The 24,446-nt window shown below is 46.9% G+C and overlaps 1 protein-coding gene across 3 annotated transcripts in view; it reads left to right on the forward strand.

Annotated features, from left to right (window-relative positions):
- CPNE9 (copine family member 9) overlaps positions 1-22,812 on the forward strand; it is a 26,269-nt gene extending 3,457 nt beyond the window's left edge. For 2 of the 3 annotated variants that reach the window (XM_058437224.1, XM_058437225.1), the window contains 14 exons: positions 4,840-4,903; positions 5,024-5,127; positions 5,274-5,378; positions 7,501-7,542; positions 7,877-7,952; positions 8,061-8,114; positions 8,559-8,620; positions 9,652-9,698; positions 10,615-10,796; positions 11,061-11,188; positions 18,869-18,971; positions 19,583-19,640; positions 20,024-20,097; positions 22,411-22,812. In XM_058437224.1, coding sequence (XP_058293207.1) covers positions 4,840-4,903; positions 5,024-5,127; positions 5,274-5,378; positions 7,501-7,542; positions 7,877-7,952; positions 8,061-8,114; positions 8,559-8,620; positions 9,652-9,698; positions 10,615-10,796; positions 11,061-11,188; positions 18,869-18,971; positions 19,583-19,640; positions 20,024-20,097; positions 22,411-22,596 — 1,285 coding nt within the window. In that variant the 3' untranslated portion in view covers positions 22,597-22,812. The remainder of the gene's footprint in view (positions 1-4,839; positions 4,904-5,023; positions 5,128-5,273; positions 5,379-7,500; positions 7,543-7,876; positions 7,953-8,060; positions 8,115-8,558; positions 8,621-9,651; positions 9,699-10,614; positions 10,797-11,060; positions 11,189-18,868; positions 18,972-19,582; positions 19,641-20,023; positions 20,098-22,410) is intronic. The other variant, XM_032149622.2, reaches the window with a different exon arrangement.
- The last annotated feature ends 1,634 nt before the right edge of the window (positions 22,813-24,446 follow it).

Raw genomic sequence — 24,446 nt, forward strand, 5'->3', positions numbered from 1 at the left:
TAAACCTTGGGTGGCCAAAGGTAGAAGCAGAGAGCCAATGAGAAGACTCCGACAGTAATCCAGGATGCTACCAGTGAAGGAGGGGAGAAGTGGTCAGATTCGGGATATATTTTAAAGGTGGAGCTAACAGGTTGCTGATAGATTGAATATGAATGTGAGAGGAAAAGAGGAGTTGAGGACAATACCAAGATCTTTGGCTTGAACAACAGGAAAGATGGAATTGACACCAACTGAGATAGCAGGAACAAAAAAACAAAGGAGAGCCAGGCGTGGTGGTGGGCACCTGTAGTCCCAGCTACTCGGGAGGCTGAGGTGGGAGGATCACTTGAGCCCAGGAGTTTAAAGTCCTAGGCTCAAGCCTGGGTGACACCCCAAGCTGGGTGACAGAGTGAGACTCCATCTGTGGACAAAAAAGACAAAAAAAAAAAAAAAAGTGAAGGAGAAGCAAGTTGGAGGAGGAATTCAATCAAGAGTTCAATCTGACATGTTGAATTTTATGTTTTATAAACATATAAAATGTTAGACATCCAAGTGGAGGGATCAAATGAATCTTGGATATCGGTTTTGTTGTTGTTTTTTCAAGACAGGCTCTCACTCTGTAGCCCAGGCTGGAGCGTGATGGTGCAATGATAGCTCAGTGCAGCCTCCAGTTCCTGGGCTCAAGGAATACTCCCACTCAAACCTTCCAAGAAGCCAGGTAGCTGGAACTACAGGTGGATGCCAGCAGCCCCAGCTAATTTTTAAATTATTTTTTGTAGAAACAGGGGGCCTCATTGTGTTTTTCAGGCTGGTCTTGAACCCCTGACATCAAGTAGTCCTCCTGCCTTGGCCTCCCAAAGTGCTGGGATTATAGGTGTGAGCCACTGAGCCCAGCCTTAGATGTTAACTTTAAAGCCATGCTATTAGATGAGATCACCAAAGGAGGGGAGGAAGGACAGGAGAAAAAGAGAGAAGGAGGGAGACGAGAGAGAGAGAACCAAAGGCTGAGGCTCCACAAATTGGACCTAGAAAAGAAGACTGAGAAGGAGCAATTAATGACATAGGAGAAGAACCAAGAAAGGGTGATGTCATGGAAGCAAAGAGAAGGGTTATCAAGAAGCAGAGAGTTACCAACCACATCAAATGCTGCTGCAGCTCAAATAAGATGAAGATTGGGAATTGGCCATTGCATTTAGCATGATGAAAATCCCTGTTGACTCTTAAATAAGCACAGTTTTGAAGGAGAGGTGGAGGTGAAGACAATGGAAGAGCGGGAAAGGAGTCAAGGAATCTTTCAAGGAGTTTTACAGCAAAGGGGAGAAGCGAAAAGGAGATGTGTGACCAGGCGCGGTGGCTCACACCTGTAATCCCAGCACTTTGGGAGGCCGAGGTGGGTGGCTAACTTGAGGTCCAGAGTTCCAGACCAGCCTGGCCAAAATGGTGAAATCCCATCTCTACTAAAAATACAAAAAAATTAGCTGGGAGTGGTGGCGCACGCTTGTAATCCCAGCTACTCAGAAGGCTGAAGCAGGAAAATCGCCTGAACCCAGGAGGCAGAGGTTGCAGTGAGCCGAGATCACGCTACTGCACTCCAGCCTGGGCAACAGAGGGAGACTCCATCTCAAAAAAAAAGAAAAAAGAAAGAAAAGAAACGAAAAAGAGATGTGGCTGAAGCAGGAAGAGAGGTCAAGAATAAGTTTATAATTTTTTTTTTTTGAGACAGAGTCTCACTCTGTCGCCCAGGCTGGAGTGCAGTGGTGTGGTGTGATCTCAGCCCACTGCAACCTCTGCTGCCTGGGTTCAAGCGATTCTCCTGCCTCAGCCTCCCGAGTAGCTTGGATTACAGGCGCCTGCCACCGCGCCCGGCCAATTTTTGTAGTTTTTAGTAGAGACGGGGTTTCGCCATCTTGGCCAGGCTGGTCTTGGGACGCCTTACCTCGTGATCCACCCACCTCGGCCTCCCAAAGTGCTGGGATTACAGACGTGAGCTGCCATGCCTGGCCAAGTTTATAGTTTTTTAACATAAGGCTGGGCGCGGTGGCTCACACCTGTAATCTGAGCACTTTAGGAGGCCAAGGCCTCCTAAAGGTGGAGGCAGGTGGATCACCTGAGGTTAGGAGTTCAAGACTAGCCTGGCCAACATGGTGAAACCCTGTCTCTACTAAAAATACAAAAATTAACTGGGCGTGGTAGAGCGTGCCTGTAATCCCAGCTACTAGGGAGGATGAGGCAGGAGAATCACTTGAACCCAGGTGGCAGAGGTTGCAGTGAGCCGAGATCACACCATTGCACTCCAGCCTGGGCGACACAGCAAGACTCCATCTCAAAAAAAAAAAAGAAAAAAAAATTTAACATGAGATAAATTATACTACATTGGCCAGGCACAGTGTAATCCCAGCTACTCTGGAGGCTGAGGTGAGAGAATCACTTGAGCCCAGTTCAGGATCAGCCTGGGCAACATAGTGAGATTCCATCTCTACAAAAAAAAAAAAAAAGGAAAATCATACTACATTTACATATTGATGGGAATGACCAAGTAGAAACTGAAAACTTGATGTAATAAAGAGAGGTGAGCATTACTGAAGTGATGTTCTTGTGCAGACAAGACAGTATGAAATATAGTACACAGTGGAGGGATAAATAGGCACAAGGACAGTTCATTTATAGCAACTGTAGGAGTCACACTTGTGTGGGTGAAGATACTGGTGGCAAGGTAGGTGTGGTGGTGGGTGGACATTCTCTTCTGGTTGCTTCAATTTTGTTCAGTGAGTAGGAAACAAGGTCATTCGCTGAGAATGAGGATGGGGGAGGAGGCTTTAGGGTTGAGGAGAAAGAAGAAGTGAAACTGCCATCTACCAGAACTGGAGAGTGAAGGGCCTTGGGATGTACAGTATGACTCTGAGGTAGCAATAAGGACCCTCTTGAAGTCTGCATCATGCATTTGAAATGAGACAAGTTCGTATAATTGTGTTTTTGTCTGGCCATGTTCAGTTTCACAGGTGCAGTATGGGTTAGGCAGAGATAGGCTTAACTAGAGCTGTGGTTCTGCCAAATAAATATATCGAAAGTGAGAGAAAAGGCCGGGCCAGTGGCTCACGCCTGTAATCGAAGCACTTTGGGAGGCTGAGGCAGGAGGATCTCTTGAGGCCAGGAGTTCAAGACCAGTCTGGGTAACATAGCCAGACCTTGTCTCTAAAAAAGTAAAAATTTAAAAATTAGCCAGGTGTAGTGTGTGCACCTGTAGTCTCAGCTACTTGAGAGGCTGATGTGGGAGGATCTCTTGAGTCCAGGAATTTGAGGCTTCAGTGAGCTATGATTGTGCCACTGTACTCCAGCCTGGGTAATAGTGAGACCCCAACTCTTCAAAAAAAGTGAGAGAAGGGAAAAAGAGACAGGATGCAAGGGAATGATTATTATAATCACTGACTGGAATTCACACTGGATGGATGAGGTGGTAAGGGAGAACATCAAAGAGGCAAAGAACAGTGAAGAGGCAACAGGATCAACAATTTGTTGGTCCTGGATGTGCAGGCGAATTATTTACCTATTTTTGTGAGACAGAGTCTTACTCTGTCACCCAGGCTGGAGTGCAAGGGCTTGATCTCAGCTCACTGCAAACTCTGCTTCCCGGGTTCAAGTGATTCTCCTGCCTCAGCCTCCCGAGTAGCTGGTATTACAGGCGCCCACCACCACGCCCAGCTAATGTTTTTTTGTGTGTGTGGTTTTAGTAGAGATGGGGTTTCACCATGTTGGTCAGGCTGGTCTCGAGCTCCTGACCTCAGGTGATCTGCCCGCCTCGGCCTCCCGAAGTGCTGGGATTACAGGCGTGAGCCACCGCGTCCAGCCGTAGGTGAATAGAACCTATTCTCATCACACTCCCTCTCTGTAAAGCAAAGAGTCAAAGATCAAAGGAGCCAAAGAAATAGTTCAACTCTCATTCTAAGGATAGGGAAAATCACATAGCAAGTTAGAGCCAGGACTGGAACCCAGGACCCTCCTGACCTAGTTTTCTCATTTTGGATCCCTTTGGGAATCAGGGTTCACAGACCCCTATCAACAAGGTCTCTTACTGCTGGGGATGGGGGTCCTTGTATGCACTGTTCAAGCACATGGAAGTGTTCCTTCTAGGGTCAGGAAAGGATAAGGTTTCCCTTGTCTTTTAAATCTCCCTCTCCATGGTCTTCAGAAAGCACATCGGCTTTGACCTAACAAGCCAGCCCTTTTGTCCCTGGGTCTAGACAGAAATTCTTCTCCCTCATTCAGTATCACTACAACCCACTCTACTTACCTATTGGCATTGACATTCCACCTACCCCCGCCCCCAAAGCTCCCTGCAGGCAGTCTAGCAGAGCTGGAGAGAGCCAGTTGCCCAATTCATATGTATCACAGCACCTGGCATATAGTAAGAACCAGAGTCGGCTTTGAAGAATACAACCAGCTCATATCTATAAGGCTTACGAGTTGCCTTTCCTTCCATGCACTCATTCAGATCTCTTCACAGCCCTGACAAGTCATCATGATTCCCATTTCATAGAGAAAAAGACTAAGGCCGAGGAAGGGGAAATAACTTGCCCAGGGTCACACAGCTTAACAATCATAAAATCCACTGACTCTAAATCCCATGTCTTTCTCATGCTACTGTTGTGAGATGTTCACCTAAGCTGTTCTAACCCCTTTTCACCAGACTGCAGACCCCACCCAGTCAAAGTGAGGCCCTTCCTCAACAGAAGGCACTCAAGACAGAAGGGACTGTCAGTAAATGGCAAACTGAATCCCCTGGCCCACCTAACCCCAGACTGGCCACTCAATCCTTGTTGCCTACCCTCCCTCCTCTCACTAAGAGGCTTTTTCTGCTTCCAGGGGTGTACCAGGCAAGAAGTGTGGGACCATATTGCTGACTGCAGAAGAGCTTAGCAATTGTCGGGTCAGTAAGGGCCACATGCTAGACCCAGGAGCTCCCTTCTCTCCCCATAAACCCTTTAATGGACTGTCTGAAGGCTATGGGCAATTTGGATGTCACCAGCCCAACTTCATCCATCCCTAGGACATTGCCACCATGCAGCTGTGTGCAAACAAGCTGGACAAGAAGGACTTCTTTGGGAAATCAGACCCCTTCCTTGTGTTCTACAGAAGCAATGAGGATGGCACGTGAGTCACTGCCATCAGGGCTGTTAGGCTGGGGTGGGGCATGTGCTTAACAAGTGGGGGAATCTCAGGAATCTCTGAGAGCATCTGGATTCAGTCCTACCCCGGGCATGAGATAAATTATACCAATTCTTCCCACTCCCCTCCAGGTTCACCATCTGCCACAAGACAGAGGTTGTGAAAAACACGCTGAATCCTGTGTGGCAGCCCTTCAGCATCCCTGTGCGGGCTCTGTGCAATGGAGACTATGACAGGTTGGCTCCAGCATAAGCTGGGGAGTAAGGAGCCAAGGACATGCCAGTGTGGTTCCTGGGCCCAAGAATGATAGTAGAAGTATCATAACAGCATTGGAGGGTCCTGCTCAGTGAGACAGAGTTTGGGGCATGAGGTTGGGTGGATGGACAGGCAGATGGATAGCCACACAGATGGATAGGTGGACTATCCAGGGATGGATCGACTGATGGATGGAATGGTAGGTGGATGGGTAGATGAAAAGGCAGATGAACAAATGAATAAGCAGATACATGGATGGATCATTGGATGAGTAAACTGGTGAATGGTTGGATACATATGTGGATGGATATATGAGTGAATTGGTGGGTGGGTAGAGGGGCAGATAAATGAATGGACAGCAGACGAATGGACAATTGGACTGATGGGTGGATTTGTGGATATACAGATGTTGGGTGATTAATGGATGAATGAGCTGATGGATGGGTGGGTAATAAATTGGTAAATGAGAGTTTGATGGATGACTGGGGAGGCAGGAGGATTAATAGAAAAGCAGGTGGAGGCCGGGCACGGTGGCTCACGCTTGTAATCCCAGCACTTTGGGAGGCCGAGGCGGGCGGATCACGAGGTCAGGAGATCGAGACCACGATGAAACCCCGTCTCTACTAAAAATACAAAAAATTAGCCGGGCGTGGTGGCGGGCGCCTGTAGTCCCAGCTACTCAGAGAGGCTGAGGCAGGAGAATGGCGTGAACCCGGGAGGCGGAGCTTGCAGTAAGCCGAGATTGCGCCACTGCACTCCAGCCTGGGCGACAGAGCAAGACTCCGTCTCAAAAAAAAAAAAAAAAAGAAAAGCAGGTGGAATACAAAAAGATAGGTAGAGTGACAAGTGGATTGATGGTTGGATAGATGAATAGATGGCAAATGGATGAACGGATGGATTTGTAGGTGAATTAGTTGATGGATGGGTATAAATTAGATGGATAGGCCAACCAAATGATTGAGTAAATGGGTAGTATAAAGATAGATGGTAGGGGCGGGGCACAGTGGCTCACACATGTAATCCCAGCACTTTGGGAGGCCGAGACGGGCAGATCGCAAGGTCAGGAAATCGAGACCATCCTGGTTAACATGGTGAAACCCCATCTCTACTAAAAATACAAAAAAAAATTAGCCAGGCTTGGTGGTGGGCGCCTGTAGTCCCAGCTGCTCGGGAGGCTGAGGCAGGAGAATGGCGTGAACCTGGGAGGTGGAGCTTACAGTGAGCTGAGATCGCGCCACTGCACTCCAGCCTGGGCGACACAGCAAGACTCCGTCTCAAAAAAATAAAAATAAAATAAAAATAAATAATAAAGATAGGTGGTAGGTGGAAGGGTGGAAGAATGGATGGGCACATAGATGAGTAGATGAATAGTTATGCTGATGAATGGATAACCAGATGGATAGATGTTATATAGTTGGGTAGATAGACAGATGGATGCTTGCATGCCTCAGTGAGTCAGTGAATGGCTAGACGTATAGTTAGGTGGCTAAAGAGATGAACTGATAGGTAATTGGACTGGCAAATATATGGTTAAATAGGTAGCTAGATGGATAGACAGATGGTTGGATGGGCTGATATACTGATAGGCAGATATATGGAATGATTTAGGCATGACAGTTAAGAACAAAGTCTTTGGAATCAGGATTCCTGGGTTTAAATCTCAGTTCAGTCATTTACTAGCTATGGGATCTTAGCCAAATTACTTTTTTTTTTTTTTGTATTTCAATTTCCTTATCCCAAAATAAGAATAATAGTACATACTTTATATAGGGTGATTGTTAAGTTAAAAGAGACAATCTGTGAATGTGCTGAGAAAAATGCCTAGAATACAATAAGGCTCAAAGTGGTAAAACAAAACAAAACAAAACAAAACAAAAAAAGTACTAGTGGTATTAACCACAGTAGTATTAATAGGGGTAGGTGGTTGGGTACAGGCACGGACTGATGAATGAATACACAGGATGGGAGGTAGGTTGAAAGATGAACAACTTAATGGGAAGACAGATGGGTGGATGGGGAGATGATATGTTTGTGGTTAAGTGTATGAGGGTGTCTCTGGGATTTATCATACACCCTAGCATATGTTTATCTCCTACATTTCAGAACGGTGAAGATTGATGTGTATGACTGGGACCGGGATGGAAGGTAGAACTGCCCCACATGGTCCCTTCTCCTGTACTTGACCCAAGCAGTTCTCAATAATATGTTGTACATTCACTGAGAACCCCAAAGTAGCTTTAGGAGCCAGGAAAGGTGATGATAAACACCAGTGTCTAGGGTACAACTGATCCCCCCAATTGTCTCTCTGGACACTGTCTCTTCCCATTTTTCCCCTATGTTTGGCCTCCCTTATGGCCCCAGCACTAGGCTGCTCTGCAGCCTAAGTAGGGGCTTAGGATAGGAGGAATAAAAGACTGGGTTCAGCTCTGGGTTCCAAACCAGCAGCAGCTGCTGCTTAGCCACGCCCACCTCATTGCAGCCACGATTTCATTGGTGAGTTCACCACCAGCTACCGGGAGCTGAGCAAGGCCCAGAACCAGTTCACAGTGTATGAGGTGAGCATTCCAGCCCTGCCCAGGTCACCCAGGCCCTCCATCCCAGTGTGCTCAGTCTGGACCTCCCTTCCTTTGTTTCTCATCATCACTGTTACCTCCTCCCCTTAGGTTCTTAACCCTCGGAAGAAATGTAAGAAGAAGAAATATGTCAACTCAGGAACTGTGAGTGCTCCCTAGAGCCGTGGCCCTCCCTGGATCCTTCCGTGTCTGTCCCCATTGACACAGCATGACAAATATCGAGGGCAGGGCAAGACAGTGGGCACAGATTACTTGGAATAGTAATATTGGGCACAAGGAGCACCATTTAAGTTTTTCTTTGTTTTTTTCTCACTCAGGAAATTTTTCTGACTTCACTCTTTTGCAGAAAAGAAGAAAAAAACCTAAGTTGTATTTCCCAATTTAATATACTTTTGGAAATCTAACTATGTTTCTGACAGCTTCCCCTTTTCCCGTCAGAAGTTGAACAGGGTGGGGCTGACTGGGGGAGCGGGTGGAATCATGTGCCTCCCATCACGCGCCTCTTTCCAAGCCCCTATATGCCTCACTTCCTTCTGCCACCCCAACTCCCTTTTCCAAAGTGCCAGGACTGCCTATTCTGTCCCGCAGGTGACGCTGCTGTCCTTCTCTGTGGACTCTGAATTCACTTTTGTTGATTACATCAAGGGAGGGTGAGTCACAGGCCAAGCTCTGGGCTGAAAGCCCAGCAATAAATTACTCCCAGTTCTGAGCCCCAGGTTTCTTATTTATGAATGGTCAGGGCCCAGTGAGACCATGGAGATAAACTTTAAAACACTTGGCCAACTATAAAGTGCTCTGTAAAATGCAAAATACTCCTCCTCTTAGTTCTCTTCATGGGGCTGCGTTCATTCTTAGCTTTCGGCTCCTCCTGGGAAGATGGCTCCCAGACCAGTGGTCTTCATTGGTGGCCCCAGTAACCTAATTGGGGCACAAAGTTATAGTCAGGCAAGAGGGAGAGGTAGAGAGAGAGGGAAAAGCCAAGCAGACTATAGGGGACATTCTGTTTGGTTTGGTGGAGGCAGGCAGACCTGGGAAAGGTAACTTTGCTTCTCTGCACTTCACTTTTCTCCTATGTAAAATGAGGATTTTTTTTTTTTTTTTTTTTTTTTGAGATGGCATTTCGCTCTTGTTGCCCAGGCTGAAGTGCAATGGTGCGATCTTAGCTCACTGCAACCTCCGCCTCCCAGTTTCAAACAATTCTCCTGCCTCAGTCTCCCAAGTAGCTGGGGTTACAGGCATGTGCCACCACGCCCGGCTAATTTTTTGTATTTTTAGTAGAGATGGGATTTCTCCATGTCGGTCAGGCTGGTCTCGAACTCCTGACCTCAGGTGATCTGCCCGCTTCGGCCTCCCAAAGTGCTGGGATTATGGGTGTGAGCCATGGCGCCCAGCCAAATGGGGATATTAATTACTATTTCAGGGCTATAGTAAGGGTTAAATTAAATGACATATAATATACCTGCCACACAGTAGGCATTTAATTCTGCTACCTAAAGTGTGGTCCATGAGCCAGTAGCATCAGCATTACTTGGGAGTTTGTTAGGCTCTACCCAGACCATCTGCATCAGAATCTGCATTTTAACATGAGCCCCAGGTGATCCATATGCACATTACTATTTGAGAAATAGTGATGTAATAATTATTAGTTCCTCACTTCTCAATTCATCTGCTTCCCCAACAGGACACAGCTGAACTTCACAGTAGCTATTGACTTCACAGCTTCCAATGGTGAGACATGGATGAGTGATAAAGGGGGAGGTGGGAAGGGACTTCTAAGGGAGTCATTAGGAGTTGGCCTGCATTCCTACCTAGGGATAAGAGTTTACCTACCCAAGAAGCCCAAACTTAGGCAAAACCCAGCCAGGAAAATAGAGTGCAGAAAAATAGATGGGTAGATGGATCATAGAGGGTTGAAAGGATATATAGCTCAACAGGTGGATGAGTAGGCTGATGGGTGAGAGAGAAAGGGGGTATAAGGAGAGATGGATAGGTGAATAGGTGGTGAATCGTGAATGGGTGCATAGATCCATGAACAAATGGAGTGGGTACATGGGTTGGTGAGTAAGTATAATAGGTTAGACAAGTAGATGCATTGATGGGTATGTGGGTGGACAAATGGACCAAAGTTTAAGTTGGGGAAATAACAAGTAATTAGATAGGGGAAATGCGTGAGTTGATAGATCCATATGAGGATAGACAAGAGAATGAATGGAATGGAGAGGGCTGGCTAGCTGGACGGATAAAATAATATTGTTGTATAGATGGGTGGAAAATGAAGAAAAATGGCAAGTAGACAAGTGCGTGGATGGATGGATGGATGGATGAGTGGGTAAGTGGATAGCTGCATAAGAGAATGGAGAGATTGGTGGATAAAGATGTATAAGTAGACTGAAAGATAGATGTATGGCCAGGTAGATGGGTGGATGGATGTGTGGGTAGGTAGGTAAATGGATGAATAGATATAGGGATGGGTGGGTGGATAGATGGATAAATGAACAAATGGATGATTGGGTAAAATAAGGAGGGAGGACATGGGTGGAGGGCAGATAAATGGATGTAGGTGGATGAATGCACACAAAGATAAGCAGGTGAACAGATGGATGATCCAGATGATCATGAGGCTGGGGTTCCTGTGTCCCTACAGGGAATCCTCTGCAGCCTACCTCCCTGCACTACATGAGTCCCTACCAGCTCAGCGCCTATGCCATGGCCCTCAAAGCAGTGGGAGAGATCATCCAGGACTATGACAGTGATAAGCTCTTCCCAGCTTATGGCTTTGGGGCCAAGCTGCCCCCAGAGGGACGGATCTCCCACCAGTTCCCCCTGGTATGGTATTGGTCAGAGCTTACCCTCTGTGCCCTGGCATCTGGTTCACCCAAGTTGATGATTTTGTTCTGTTTACATTTCTTCAAAGGGCATGTAGAGGAACAGGAAGCTATGAGACGATAGCAGAGCAGGGAGGGGAGCAGGGCTGGGTTTGGAGGGGAGCATGAAAGGGACTGATGGAAAAAGGAAGGAGTGAGCTGGAATCAGAGCACTCCTGGATGTACCCTGCATGGGCTCAGCCTGGCAGGGCATATTCTTTGACAGAACAACAATGATGAGGACCCCAACTGTGCGGGCATCGAGGGTGTGCTGGAGAGCTATTTCCAGAGCCTGCGCACAGTGCAGCTCTATGGACCCACCTACTTTGCTCCTGTCATCAACCAAGTGGCCAGGTAAGGGAACTGGGTAGAGGCTGGGGGAAATGAGGGGATCCACATAAGGGACTGACTCCCCAAGGATAGTCAGGAGCACTCTAAGTAATTTAGGATGATTTAAAGTAAACAGGAGAGGCCAGGTATGGTGGCTCACACCTGTAATCTCAACACTTTGGGAGACTGAGGCAAGAGGATCACTTGAGCCTAGGAGTTCAAGACCAACTTGGGCAATATAGTGAGAGCCCATCTCTCTCTCTCTCTCTCTCTCTATTTTTTTTGAGATAGAGTCTTGCTCTGTTGCCATGCTGGAGTGCAGTGGCATGATCTCGGCTCACTGCAACCTCTGCCTCCCAGATTCAAGCAATTCTCCTGTCTCAGCCTCCCAAATAGCAGGGATTACAAGCGCATGCCACCACACTTGGCTCGTTTTTGTGTTTTTAGTAGAGACAGGGTTTCACCATGTTGGCCAGGCTGGTCTTGAACTCCCAACCTCAAGTGATCCACCTGCTTCAGCCTCCCAAAGTGCTGGGATTACAAGCATACGCCACCATGCCTGGCTCATTTTTTAAATTAAATATTTAAATTTAAAAAATTAAAGTATACAGGAGGATATGTATAGGTTATATGCAAATACTGCACCATTTTATATAATGGACTTGAATATCTGAGGAGTTTGGTATCCACAGGGGTCTTGGAACCAATCCCCCGTGGATATGGAGGGATGACTGTACCTCATTATGGGGCAGAAAGGGTGTCAGCAAATTACCCTAACCCCACTGCCTGAGAATGACAAGCCAGGGCTTGAGTTTGGGTAAGAGAGAGAAGAGCCTACAGCACTGTGGTGAAGGCATAAGTTTTAGCATCAGACCTGAGTGTGATCCTAGCTCCACCATTCACTAACCATGTGACCTTAAGCAACTTAGCCTCTTTAAGCATCCATTTTATCCTTGTAAGGTGGTATAATAATGGATGACAATACCAGCTTCCTTATAGAGTTATTGCAAGGTTAAAATTAGATAACAGTGTAACAAGTATTAGCACAGTGTCTGGCCCATGGTATGTGCTCAATAAATGATAAGTTAAAAACTAGAAGAGTGACTGTCCAAATTTTCAGAATAAAAATATACAAAGCAGGCCAGGCGCGGTGGCCCACACCTGTAATCTCAGCACTTTGGGAGGCCGAGATGGGTGAATCACGAGGTCAGGAGTTCAAGACCAGCCTGGCCAAGATGGTGAAACCCCGTCTCTACTAAAAATACAAAAACTAGCCAGGCGTGGTGGCGGGCGCCTGTAATCCCAGCTACTTGGGAGGCTGAGGCAGAGAACTGCTTGAACCCGGGAGGCAGAGGGTGCAGTGAGCTGAGATCACACCACTGCACTCCAGCCTGGGCGACAGAGCAAGACTCTGTCTCAAAAAAAAAAAAAAAAAAAAAAATATATATATATATACACACACACACACACACACACACAAACCAAAGAAAACCCAGATCATACATCAAATGGCTTAAAAAACCAGAGGGTATTAAAATAAACTTAAAACAAATTTATGAAATGACAGAACTAAAGCCAAACATATGTCAATAAACATAAATAAGCTCTGTTTGACCTTAAAAAAGAAAAAGATTATTTGATTGAATAAAAAATAAGCAAACCCCACTTTATAGTAAACAGAAGAAACCCAGCTAACACAAAGCCCCTCAGAAAGCTCAAAAGTAAAAAGATGAAACAAAAAGGGAATAAAAGTGAAAGGATTTCAGTGAGATTTATATGTCCATAGACTTTTTCCCCTAACAAAGATTTGTTTATTTTTTTAACTTTCCTTTTAAGTTCAGGGGTACATGTGCAGTTTTGTTACATAACAAACTTGACACATGTGACACATGGGGGTTTGTTGTACAGATTATGTCATCACTCAGGTATTAATTCTAGTAGATTTGTTTATTTTCTAATTTGCAGTAATGATAATAGATTCTTTAATAATAACCGTAGAAAATTTCAATAGAGAAATGAAGAAATCACTCTGAATACTGCCCATGGAATGTGGATGTATATACAGTTCTTTTCCTTATGCAACCATAATTATAGTCAAATTATTGTACATATAACATTTCACTACTGATTTTTTTTCACTAATACTGGAACTTGAGCATGTTTTTGTTGTTATTAAGCTGACTTCTTAAATATTATCTTCTGCAACTACACTAATTCAAAATCTATTCATTCATTTAGTAAACATTCAGTAAAGGGGCAATGTACCATTGAGTGTGGGGTCTGGAGCCAGATTAGCCAAGTTAACACACTGGTTCTATCACTCACTAGCTGTGGCTTTGGTTAAGATTCTTAACCTCTCTGTGCCTTATTCCTCATTTGGAAAATGAGGAAAGTAACAATGTCTATCTACTTCATAGGGTTGTTGTGAGGACTAATTAATATATGTCAAGCACCTAGAACAGTGCCTGCCACATCATAAATACTATAGGTGTTTGCTATTACTGTTACTATTATTATCATTATTACTATTCAAAGGGCATCTGCTGTGTGCTCAGTTCTCTGCTGGGGCACTGAAGACTCACAGATGAATCAGATCTAGTCCCTCCCCTTGGGAGCTCCTGCCTTGGTGCAGGAGACAGAAATATAAATAAATCATTACCTTCTGTAGACCAGAGCTTCCCAGACTTTTCTAGCAAGTCGCCTGTCAGCAAAGGCAAGCGACAGTGTCCCTCTGGGGGAATCTGGGGGCACAGCCGCAAGCAGTCAGGCTGAAAATGTCTTTGAAGTTTCCCGTATTTCATCTTAAAAATTCATGCAAATTTTATATTCTTCTCACATTGCATCCATGTTTAATTTAGGGAAAAAAGGTGTTTTAAGTGTACTTATAGTCATCTAGCTTTATCCAGCAGATCATGCAGTGAGAACCCACTTAGAGGACCAGACAGCCCATCTTGGTGGGTGGAGCAGTATCCTAGAGGGAGGGGGTAGGGCATAGGCTCCAGTACCATAAAGGGGACTGCTCAGCTGGTTCTAGAGGATGAGGTAGACTTTATGAGAGAAACAGAAGCAGAGTAGCCCTGGTAGAAGGAATGGCATGTGAAAAACAGAGGAATGAAGGGGCAAGTTCATGAAACAGTAAAGAGTTTAATATGACTAGAGTGTGCATTGTGTACAGAGGACTATCCAGATAATGGACTAGGGATAAAGAGTGAGAGAATCAAGAGCTCCAGCTTCAGGCTCAGCCGGTCAGGCATGGGCTTGGACCCCAGCTTCATAACCCCTTGGGATGTTAATGTCTCTAAGCTTCAGGTTCCTCATTTTAAACATTGGAACCTTTTTTTTTTTTTTGAGATGGAGTCCTACTCTGTCACCCAGGCTGGAGTGCAGTGGCATGATCTCGGCTCACTGCAACCTCCACCCCCGGGTTCAAGCAATTCTGCCTCAGCCTCATGAGCAGCTGGGATTACAGGTGCACACCACCACGCCCGGCTAATTTTTGTATTCTAGAAGAGACGGAATTTCGCCATGTTGGCCAGGCTGGTCTTGAATTCCTGACCTCAGGTGATCCACCCCACTCAGCCTCCCAAAGTGCTGGGATTACAGGCATGAGCCACTGAGCCCGGCCATAAAAACAGGAACTTTTAAAGCACCTACCTTATAGAATGGTGGTGAGGATTAAATTAGATCATGTATGTCAAGTGTACATCTGTGATTTTGATGATCACAATGGACTCTGCTGTTTCTCACTCTACAGCCAAGTGAGGCACAGATTGGCCCTCCTCTGGCCACTCACCCATTTTCTCAGCTAACTTCCAGAAAGAATAGCCCTGAGAATGCAAGGCATCTACAGAGAACCAAAGATGTACCTCCTGTGCCCCCAAACCCTTCCATGATGCCCACTGTCTTCTATAGTTCTTTTTTTTTTTTTTTTTTTGAGACAGGTTCTCACTCTGTCACTCAGGCTGGAGTGTAGTGGTAGCATTATAGCTCACAGCAGCTTTGAACTCCTGGGCTCAAGCGATCCTCCCTCCCACCTCAGCCTTCCAAGTAGCTAAGACCACAGGTGCATGTCACCACGCCAGGCTAATTTTATTATTTTTTCGTAGAGACAGGGTCTCGCTATGTTGCCCAGCTGGTCTCAAACTCCTGGGCTCAAGGGATCCTCTGATCTTAGCCTCCCAAAGCATTGAGATTTTAGATGTGAGCCACCAGGTCCAGCCTCTCCGCTAAGTCCAAACTCACCAGGTCCAAACTCCTTGTTTTTTTTTTTTTTGAGACGGAGTCTCGCTCTGTCACCCAGGCTTGAGTGCAGTGGCGCGATCTCGGCTCACTGCAAGCTCCGCCTCCCGGGTTCACGCCATTCTCCTGCCTCAGCCTCTCCGAGTAGCTGGGACTACAGGCGCCCGCCACCACGCCCGGCTAATTTTTTTTTATATTTTTAGTAGAGACAGGGTTTCACCGTGGTCTCGATCTCCTGACCTTGTGATCCGCCCGCCTCGGCCTCCCAAAGTGCTGGGATTACAAGCGTGAGCCACCGCGCCCGGCGGTCCAAACTCCTTGTGGTTTGCACTTGCCATTCTCTTTCTCTGGAATACTTTTCCCTTTACCTTCCCACCCTCATCACCACCTGGCTAAACCCAATCCATTTTTCAGGTACTTAGGTTAGATGTTACATCCCAAAGCCCTAACCTCAATGCATTTTAGTAGTTTAAACCTCTCTCTCCCCAAGGACAATATCCTATTCTGTTCCATGCTCAGCACTCAGCTTGGTGCCTGATACACAGTAGGTATGCAATTGCTATTTATGAAATGAGTAAGTGACAGGAAAAGGTACCAAGCCAGGTCTCTGAGGAGGCTGGGGCCAGAATTCAGGAAGTGGGTAGGGGATGTAAAGGAGAATCATGGCCGGCTGCAGTGGCTCATGCCTGTAATCCCAGCACTTTGGGAGGCCAAGGCGGGTGGATCACTTGAGATCAGGAGTTCAAGACCAGCATGGACAACATGGTGAAACCCCATCTCTACTAGCAATATAAAAATTAGCAGGGCATGGTGGTGGGCGCCTGTAATCCCAGCTATTCAGGAGACTGAGGCAGGAGAATCCCTTGAACCCAGGAGGCAGAGGTTGCAGTGAGCTGAGATTGTGCCATTGCACTCCAGTCTGGGCAACAGAGCGAGACTCTGCCTCAAAAAAAAAAAAAAAAAAAAAAAAAACCAGGATCATGACCCACTCCCACTCTGGGCCCTGGGCAAACTGAGCCAAAATTATTTTATTTTATTATTTTACTTTTATTTTTATTTCAGTTGGGGTCTTACTCTGTCTCCCAGACTGGAGTGCAGTGGTGCCATCATGGCTCACTGGGCTCATGCAATCCTCCTGACTCAGCCTCCTGAGTAGCTGAGACTATAGGCATGTGCCACCAAGCCCAGCTAATTTTAAATTTTTTCGTAGAGACCAGGTCTCACTATGTTGCCCACGCTGTTCTCAAACTCTTGGCCTCAAGTGATCCTCCTGCCTCAGCCTCCCAAAGTGCTTGGATTACAGGCGTGAGCCACCCTACCTGTCCCCAAAGCTATTTTATAATTCTACACCCTCTCCATGCGTTTCCTCACATTTTGAGATCAGGCTTCAATACAGTACCGTCCAATAGCACTTTCTGCAATGATGGAAAAGTTCTGTATCTGTGCAGGCTAATATGGTATTCACCAGCCACATATGGATATGGGGCACTTGAAAGTAGCTAGGGTGGCCAAGGAACTGAATGTTTAACTCTATTTAATTAATTTAAATTTCAATAGCCACATGCAGCTAAGGCTACCTTATTGGACAGCACAGCTCCATCCTTTCCAATCCGCACAGGACTGGAGACTGGAAGTCAAGAGACCAGGGTCTCCCACTACCTTTGTGCCCTCTCTAGGTCTTTTTTTTTTTTTTTTTTTGAATATGCAAAATAAAGGGACTGGACTCAATGACTTCTGAAGTCCTTTTCAGGTGGAAAAAAAATCTTGGCTTCAAAGACTAGTGAGAGAAGGAAAAGGAGCTCTGGAAGCAGCTATTAGATTGGCCGGGGGAGGACTGCATGGGGCCCAGCAGCCCAGGCGATGAGATGTGGTTGGCAGAAGGGAGAAGGGAGAGAGAAGAAATGTGGGGGAGAGGGAAGCAAGGAAGCCTTCAGCCTTTGCTCTCGCTCATATATAAACATCAAAATCTTGCCAGGGGTTGATAAATCCCTGTGTGGTCTAAGCTCTGTGTTTCTTCAGCCACATGGCCCACTGTTTCCCTCAATTTCTGACCTCCACACAGGGGAGCTGTCCTTTAGTCCCACTAGAGCGCCTTTGTCCTTGCTGTTCCCCCTTCCCAGAAAGATCCTCCTCCTCTTTCATTTAGCCTTTCTATCCTCAAACATCACTTCCTTAAAGAAACCTTCACTTACCTTCTGGGTCACATCAGGATCCTATCTATGTATCTATCTATGTATTTATCTATGTATCTATGTATGTATCTATGTATGTATGTATGTATGTATGTATGTGTCTGTCTATCTATCTATCTATCTATCTATCTATCTATCTATCTATCTATCTATCTATCTTCTATCTATCTATCTATCTATCTATCTATCTATCTATCTATCTATCTGAGACGGAGTCTCGCTCTTGTCACCCAGGCTGGAATGCAGTGGTGTGATCTCGGTTCACTGCAACCTCTGCCTCCTGCGTTCAAGTGGTTCTCCTGCCTCAGCCTCCCGAGTAGCTGGGAATACAGGCACCCACCACCAAGCCTGGCTAGTTTTTGTATTTTTCATAGAGACAGGGTTTCACCATATTGGCCAGGCTGGTCTCAAACCCCTGGCCTCAAGTGATCTGCCCGCCTCGGCCTCCCAAAGTGCTGGGATTACAGGCATGAACCACTGCACCCAGCCAGGATCCCCTCTGGTACCCTGTCATAGCAGTGTCCCTTCCATCACAGCACTCATCACAGTGGTAATTTTACACTTTTTTGTGTGTGATTCCTGGATTAATATCTGCCTCACTCCAGAGGGCTGGGATGGATTTATTTTTTCTCCTCATGTATCTCCAGTGTCTACCATAGTAAGTGCTCAATAAATATTACTTAAGGCAGACCAGGCACAGTGGCTCATGCCTGTGATCCCAGCACTTTGAGAGGCTGAGGCAGGTGGATCACTTGAGGTCAGGAGTTTGAGACCAGCATGGCCAACATGGTGAAACCTCATCTCTACTAAAAATATAAAAATTAGCCAGGTGTGGTGGCACACACCTGTAGTCCCAGCTACTCAGGACGCTGAGGCAGGAGGATCACCTGAGCCCGGGAGGTGGAGGTTGCAATGAGCCAAGATCACACCACTGCACTCTAGCCTGGGCAACAGGGTGAGACTCTGTCTCAAAAACAAAACAAAACAAAAAGTGTGTGTGTGTGTGTGTGTGTGTGTATGTGTATACATATATATCCATATATGTATCCACATATATATATCCACACATATATATATCCACATATATATATATATATCTCCACATATATATATGCAGGCAGTGGCAGGCTGCCAGGTCTGGAGAAGGAGCATGGGTTTCAGAAGCCCCAGTTCTTGCCCACTGCCCACACACTGGCTGTGGAAGCTCTGGGGGTAAGGTGTTCCCTTGGCCTCTCTGGCTTTCAGCTGGATTCTGATTTGGCCTCTCATCCAGGGCTGCAGCCAAGATCTCTGATGGCTCCCAGTACTATGTTCTGCTCATCATCACTGATGGGGTCATCTCTGACATGACGCAGACCAAGGAGGCCATCGTCAGTGTGAGTCTGAGGAGGAGGGCTTGGCAGGGAGGAGTAATGTCAATACTGTGAACGGGCTGAGATTTTATCCTACTTGCAAGCTAACAAGTTAGCCTGCCAGTTTCATGGATGCTGGCAGAAGACACAAGACTCTTGGATTAGAGACAGAGGACTTTGATTTCCAGCAAAAGCAGTAGCTGGAGTATTAGCATTTGCTTGAATTCTCTAAGTCCCAGTTCCCACTAGATGATGTGAAGAGGGACAGATGACACTTGCAGCCACTGTGGGTTGCGTTACAGAAGAGGAACCCTGAGCTTAGGGAACTTGAGTCTTTTATAATGGACAGTAAGCATGCTTGCCTTTTGTTCCAAAGATCTCCAGGGAGACCTTTTTTTAAAACTATATTGGACAGTATGCAAATATGCCCTCTGCTCTAGAGGAAAATACTGTATCTTTCAAGGCTGCTTGATATAGAAACATCCTTGAAAAAGTAGTCTGGGGCAGAGAGAATCAATGCCTCTGCTTACAAGATGTGCAGAACCATGACACACATACACAGAGAACTGTCTCCCAACAGTCACCTCCCTGGTGATGGCTGCTTGCCCCAACAGTTCACCCTCTTTCCCCTACAGGCCTCCTCATTGCCCATGTCTATCATTATCGTCGGTGTAGGACCAGCCATGTTTGAGGGTGAGTAGGAAGGGGTGTCCCTGAGTGGGACTAAGAACTAAGGAGAAAAGTGGGAGGGGATCGGGTACTTGGGCCTGCCTCACAGAAGAGACAAGGTAGATACCCCTGTGTGAAGCCTTGGCCAAGTCACAGACCTTCTCTGAACCTGTTTCCTTATCAGAACCAAGGCTGATGATACTAATACTTCCCCCTGGGGTTCCTGGGAGGATGGACTGCCTGGGAGGCATAATATAATAATAACTCCATAACAAAGACTGATATTTGTAGGACTTGATCACGAGCATTAGGCATTCTGATGACTCCAAAGGGGAGCTCAAAGGGAGGGGGCAGCATGGGGTGGGGCTGGAGAGGCCAATCAGCTGAGGGGCGTGTCTTTTCTGCAGCAATGGAAGAGTTGGACGGTGATGATGTGCGCGTGTCCTCTAGGGGACGCTACGCAGAACGGGACATCGTTCAGGTAGACCTGACCTGGGAGAGGCTGTGGAGCTGAGAGGCACAGTGAGAAGAGGCTAAGTTGGGAGCCACTGACACTTACTGCCTTCTCAGTCTCCTACTTTTCCCCACCCCCCCGTCACTCTTTTCATCCTTTCTCATTCATTGAATACATCCTTTTTGACAAATAGGAAGGTTGCTGCAGCCTTGGCACATCCGTGGTGTAGGTCGGGAGATCCCCAAGGCCCCTGCCCTCTAGTGGAGGCAACCAACAATAAATAATCACACAAATAAATATCTCATTAGATCGTGATAAGTACTCCAGAGGAATAGAAAATGCCACTGTGAGAGCCTGTAACAGGGACCTAACATAGGTACAGTAGTCAGGAAAGGGTTCTTTAGCTTGCCAAGACCTAAGGGAGGGGATAAGCATTACAGGGAGAGGAGCAGCATGTGAGAAGGCTCTGAGGCCCAGAAGAACTGGCCCAATCAACGAAAAAGCAGAAGCTAGGGTAGCAGGATCACACTGAGTGTGAGGAGGGAGGCAAAATTTGGGGGTTTGTTATAAAAGAATCGGACAGCTCTTGAAGGATTTTACATAGAGGAGTGAGATGGCATTTTAAAAGGATCTCTCTAGCTGCTGCATGGTGGGTGGACAGTAACAGGGCAAGAGAAAAGGCAGGTAGACTCATTAGTGAGGAAGCCTTTGAAGTAGTAGAGGGGAGGCGATAAAGATCTGGCTGGAAGCAGTGAGGAGGGAGAGAAAGTGGCAGGTTCAAAAGATATTTAAGAAGAAAATATTACAAGACTTGATGATTAGATGATGACAGGGAGTGAGGGGGGCTTCAAGGATGACTCAGTATTCTAGTGACATCCCATTTGCTGGGAAGGGGAAAGCTAGAGGAGGAGATTTGGCAGAAAGAGCTAGAATTCAGTTATGAACACATTGGGTTCGAAGTATCTGTAACAACTGAATGGAGAGGTAATATGGGCAACTAAATATGTGGTTCTAGACCTTAAAAAGAGGTCAGGGATGGGCCCAAGCATGGCGGCTCATGCCTATAATCCCAGCACTTTGGGAGGCCAAGGCAGGAGGACCTCTTGAGACAAGGAATTTGAGACCAGCCTGGACAACATAGCAAGACCTGATCTCTGCTACATTAAAAAAATTAAGGCCGGGCGCGGTGGCTCACGCTTGTAATCCCAGCACTTTGGGAGGCTGAGGCGGGCGGATCGCCTGAGGTCGGGAGTTCAAAACCAGCCTGACCAACATGGAGAAACCCTGTCTCTACTAAAAATATAAAATTAGCCAGGTGTGGTGGTGCGTGTCTGTAATCCCAGCTACTTGGGAGGCTGAGGCAGGACAATCACTTGAACCCGGGAGGCGGAGATTGCGGTGAGCCGAGATCGCACCATTGCACTCCAGCCTGGGCAACAAGAGTGAAACTCCATCTCAAAAGAAAATTAAAATAAATAAAAATAAAACATAGTTTTTTGAAAAGAGGTCATGGATGGATATATACATTTGGCAGTCATTAAGAAACAGATTTTCTTTTGTTTTTTTCCTCCCTTATCAGCCCCTCTCCCCCCACACCTCATTTCTTCTCCTTCTCTCCCCGAGTCCGTCTCCTAGGCCTCTCTCTCTTCCCAGCCCCTTCTCACAGACTCCTCCTCCTTCTTGCCCCAACTCCATCTCTCTGGCCTCCTCCTGTTCTCAGGATCCCTTCTCTCTGGTCCCTGCTCCTTGTCTCCCCTGCTCCCTCCTTTCCAGTCTCCCTCCCCACCTCCTGGCCTGCTCTACTTCCTTCCAGGGAACAATTTTTAAAGTCATGGAAGTGTATGAAATCATCCAGGAAGAGGGCTGAGAGAGAGAAGGGACTAGGTTTAGAGAGCAAATAGACCCAGAGGAAAGATGGTGGGAGGGGGGAGCTTCAAGAAAAGTAAGCAAGAAGCCAGAAGAGTGTGGTGTCAAGGGTGGGACGTGTCCAGAAGAATTATGGTCAAATGTAATGGAAAGCTAAAGAGAAGTCAAGCAAGATGAGGACTAAAAATTACTGTTCACTGGACTGATTTAGCAACACAGGGCCACTGACGACATCAGCAAGAGCAGTTTCAATGGCCTGTGTGAAGCCAAACTGGAGTGGGTTGAGGGTGAATAAAAGGTGGAAAAAAATGGGTGGAGAGAAAGCAAATGTAGAAAACTGTTCAAGATGTGGGGAGGGAGATACTGTGATAGTTGGAAAGAGATTCTGGGGATCAAAAAAGAAGCCTCCCTGCTGCACCCCCATGCCCTCTCTCCTGGTCATGGCTTATGTCTTCTTGTCTGTGCCTGACCCAGTTCGTCCCATTTCGAGACTATGTTGACCGGTCGGGGAACCAGGTGTTGAGCATGGCCCGACTGGCCAAGGATGTGCTGGCCGAGATCCCGGAGCAGCTGCTGTCCTATATGCGCACCAGAGACATCCAGCCTCGGCCCCCACCCCCTGCCAACCCCAGCCCCATCCCAGCTCCAGAGCAGCCCTGAGGATTCCACATACCCAATGCCTCACAGTCTGCTCGCCTGCTCACCCACTGCTTCTGCTTTAAGCCAGAGGCACCTGGAACCCTGGACTTCATTAGGAGGGCCAACTTGGAGGATCAGTGCTGGCTGACAAGCCCTCCGCCTCCTTGCCTGCAGAGGGCCTGGCACTATCACCACCTCCCTGCCTTCATGCCAATAATAAAGCTGATCTTTATTCCACCTCTGTCTCATGCATGTTGGGGAAGGAAGACTGTGGGACCCAAGGACTGGGGCCACATCAAGAGGGAGGGAACCAGGATGGCTTCAGCTAGATTCATCCCCATCCTAACACTTTCATCCAATCACTTCTTCATACATTCTTCAAAGACTTTAGTAAGTGAAACTTTGTATGTTTTTCCTCAGGAGAGAGGCCCATAGTTGTTTTTTTTCTTTTTTCCATAAAATCCAAATCCTGCACATGGCCCATAGTTTTCACCAGATTCTCAAATGAATTCCTGACCACTAAAGGAGATAACTTAGTATAACTCTGCTTTGATCCATTTATTCTGAATTATTTTAATAAGGATAATAAGAGCTAATATTTTCTTTGAACATTCACTACATGTCAAACCGTGTGCTAGGTGATTTCCAAGCATCATCTCATTTAATTCTCACAACAACTCTGAGAACAGGTACTATATATTATTCCCACTTTACACATAAGGAAACTGAGGCTCTGAGAAGATGAGTCATTTGTTTAAGAGAATTCATCAGTTTGACTTCAGATCCCAAGATCTTAATCAGCAAACCTCTTCCTGGCATGTCGATTTTATCGGGATGGTTTTTAGAAAACATACATTTTAGTGGGTCAAATGCAAAGTTTGCATTAAGATAAGATAGAAGCTTTCAGATGCTTTGGGCTTTGTCCCAGAACCCTGGAAGACCCTTTCACGCTCCTCTGTATGACAAAACTGGAGAAGTATTGTTTAAGGATGTCTCCCCCTGCCATGCAAGTTCTCTGAAACCCTCAAGAACTAACAATAGAGTTTTCGAGCTCTGTTTTACAAATAAGGAACTTAAAGAACTGAACTTGCCCACGTTCACATTGCTAGAAGGTGATCCACTCCCATTAAATCAGCTGTTTTGGCACCATGTTCCAATCAGCAACCCGCAGCACATCCCTGCCAACCCACAGAGTTCCCACCGCTTTACCAGACACAGCCCTTTCACACCCACCGGCCCCAAACCAGCCCATTCTCTCAGACCCATACCTTTTCTCTAGCACCTCTCCTTTACTGTTCCCAAGTTTCTTCCCTTTCCTTCAGTTACGCCCCGTTATCCCTAATCGGTCCTGCCCTTTCCCCACAGCTCCGCCCCCTGCATCCCAAGCCCCGCCTGCTCCCTTCAGCCTCGCGTCGTTTTTTCCAACTCTTCTTTATTTCTAGTCCAGCTCCACTTTCCAGGCTCATCCAAAGCTCCGCCCTTTCTCTCCCGAGTACTCCTCTTCTGTTTAGCCCCTTTTTACTCCGCTATTCTAACAGGACCCCGCTTACAGTAGCTCCGCCCCCTCCCACAAGCCCCGCCCCACAGACCGGTCTAGTCTACAGCCCCTCCCCGGTCCTACCCGTAACTCCGGGTCCCTTAGGCTCCAGCCCGCATCCCTCTTGCTCCCGGCCCTGCCCCCAGCCCCGCCCCGTGACTCTGGCCCCGCCTCACCGCCTTCCTCTGAGACCAAGGCCAGGTCCCTCCCGCAGCCGCGGCGCCAGCAGGAGGCAGGGAGCGGATAGGGAGGAGGCAGAGGGGGAGGGGAGAAGGGCGGGCTCCTCACGCCCAGCCCCGCGCTCACCGTCCGTGGCTGCAGATTCGCCACAAAC

Source organism: Hylobates moloch, unplaced genomic scaffold (genome assembly GCF_009828535.3).
Source record: "Hylobates moloch isolate HMO894 unplaced genomic scaffold, HMol_V3 SCAFFOLD_4, whole genome shotgun sequence".
Taxonomy (NCBI): domain Eukaryota; kingdom Metazoa; phylum Chordata; class Mammalia; order Primates; family Hylobatidae; genus Hylobates; species Hylobates moloch.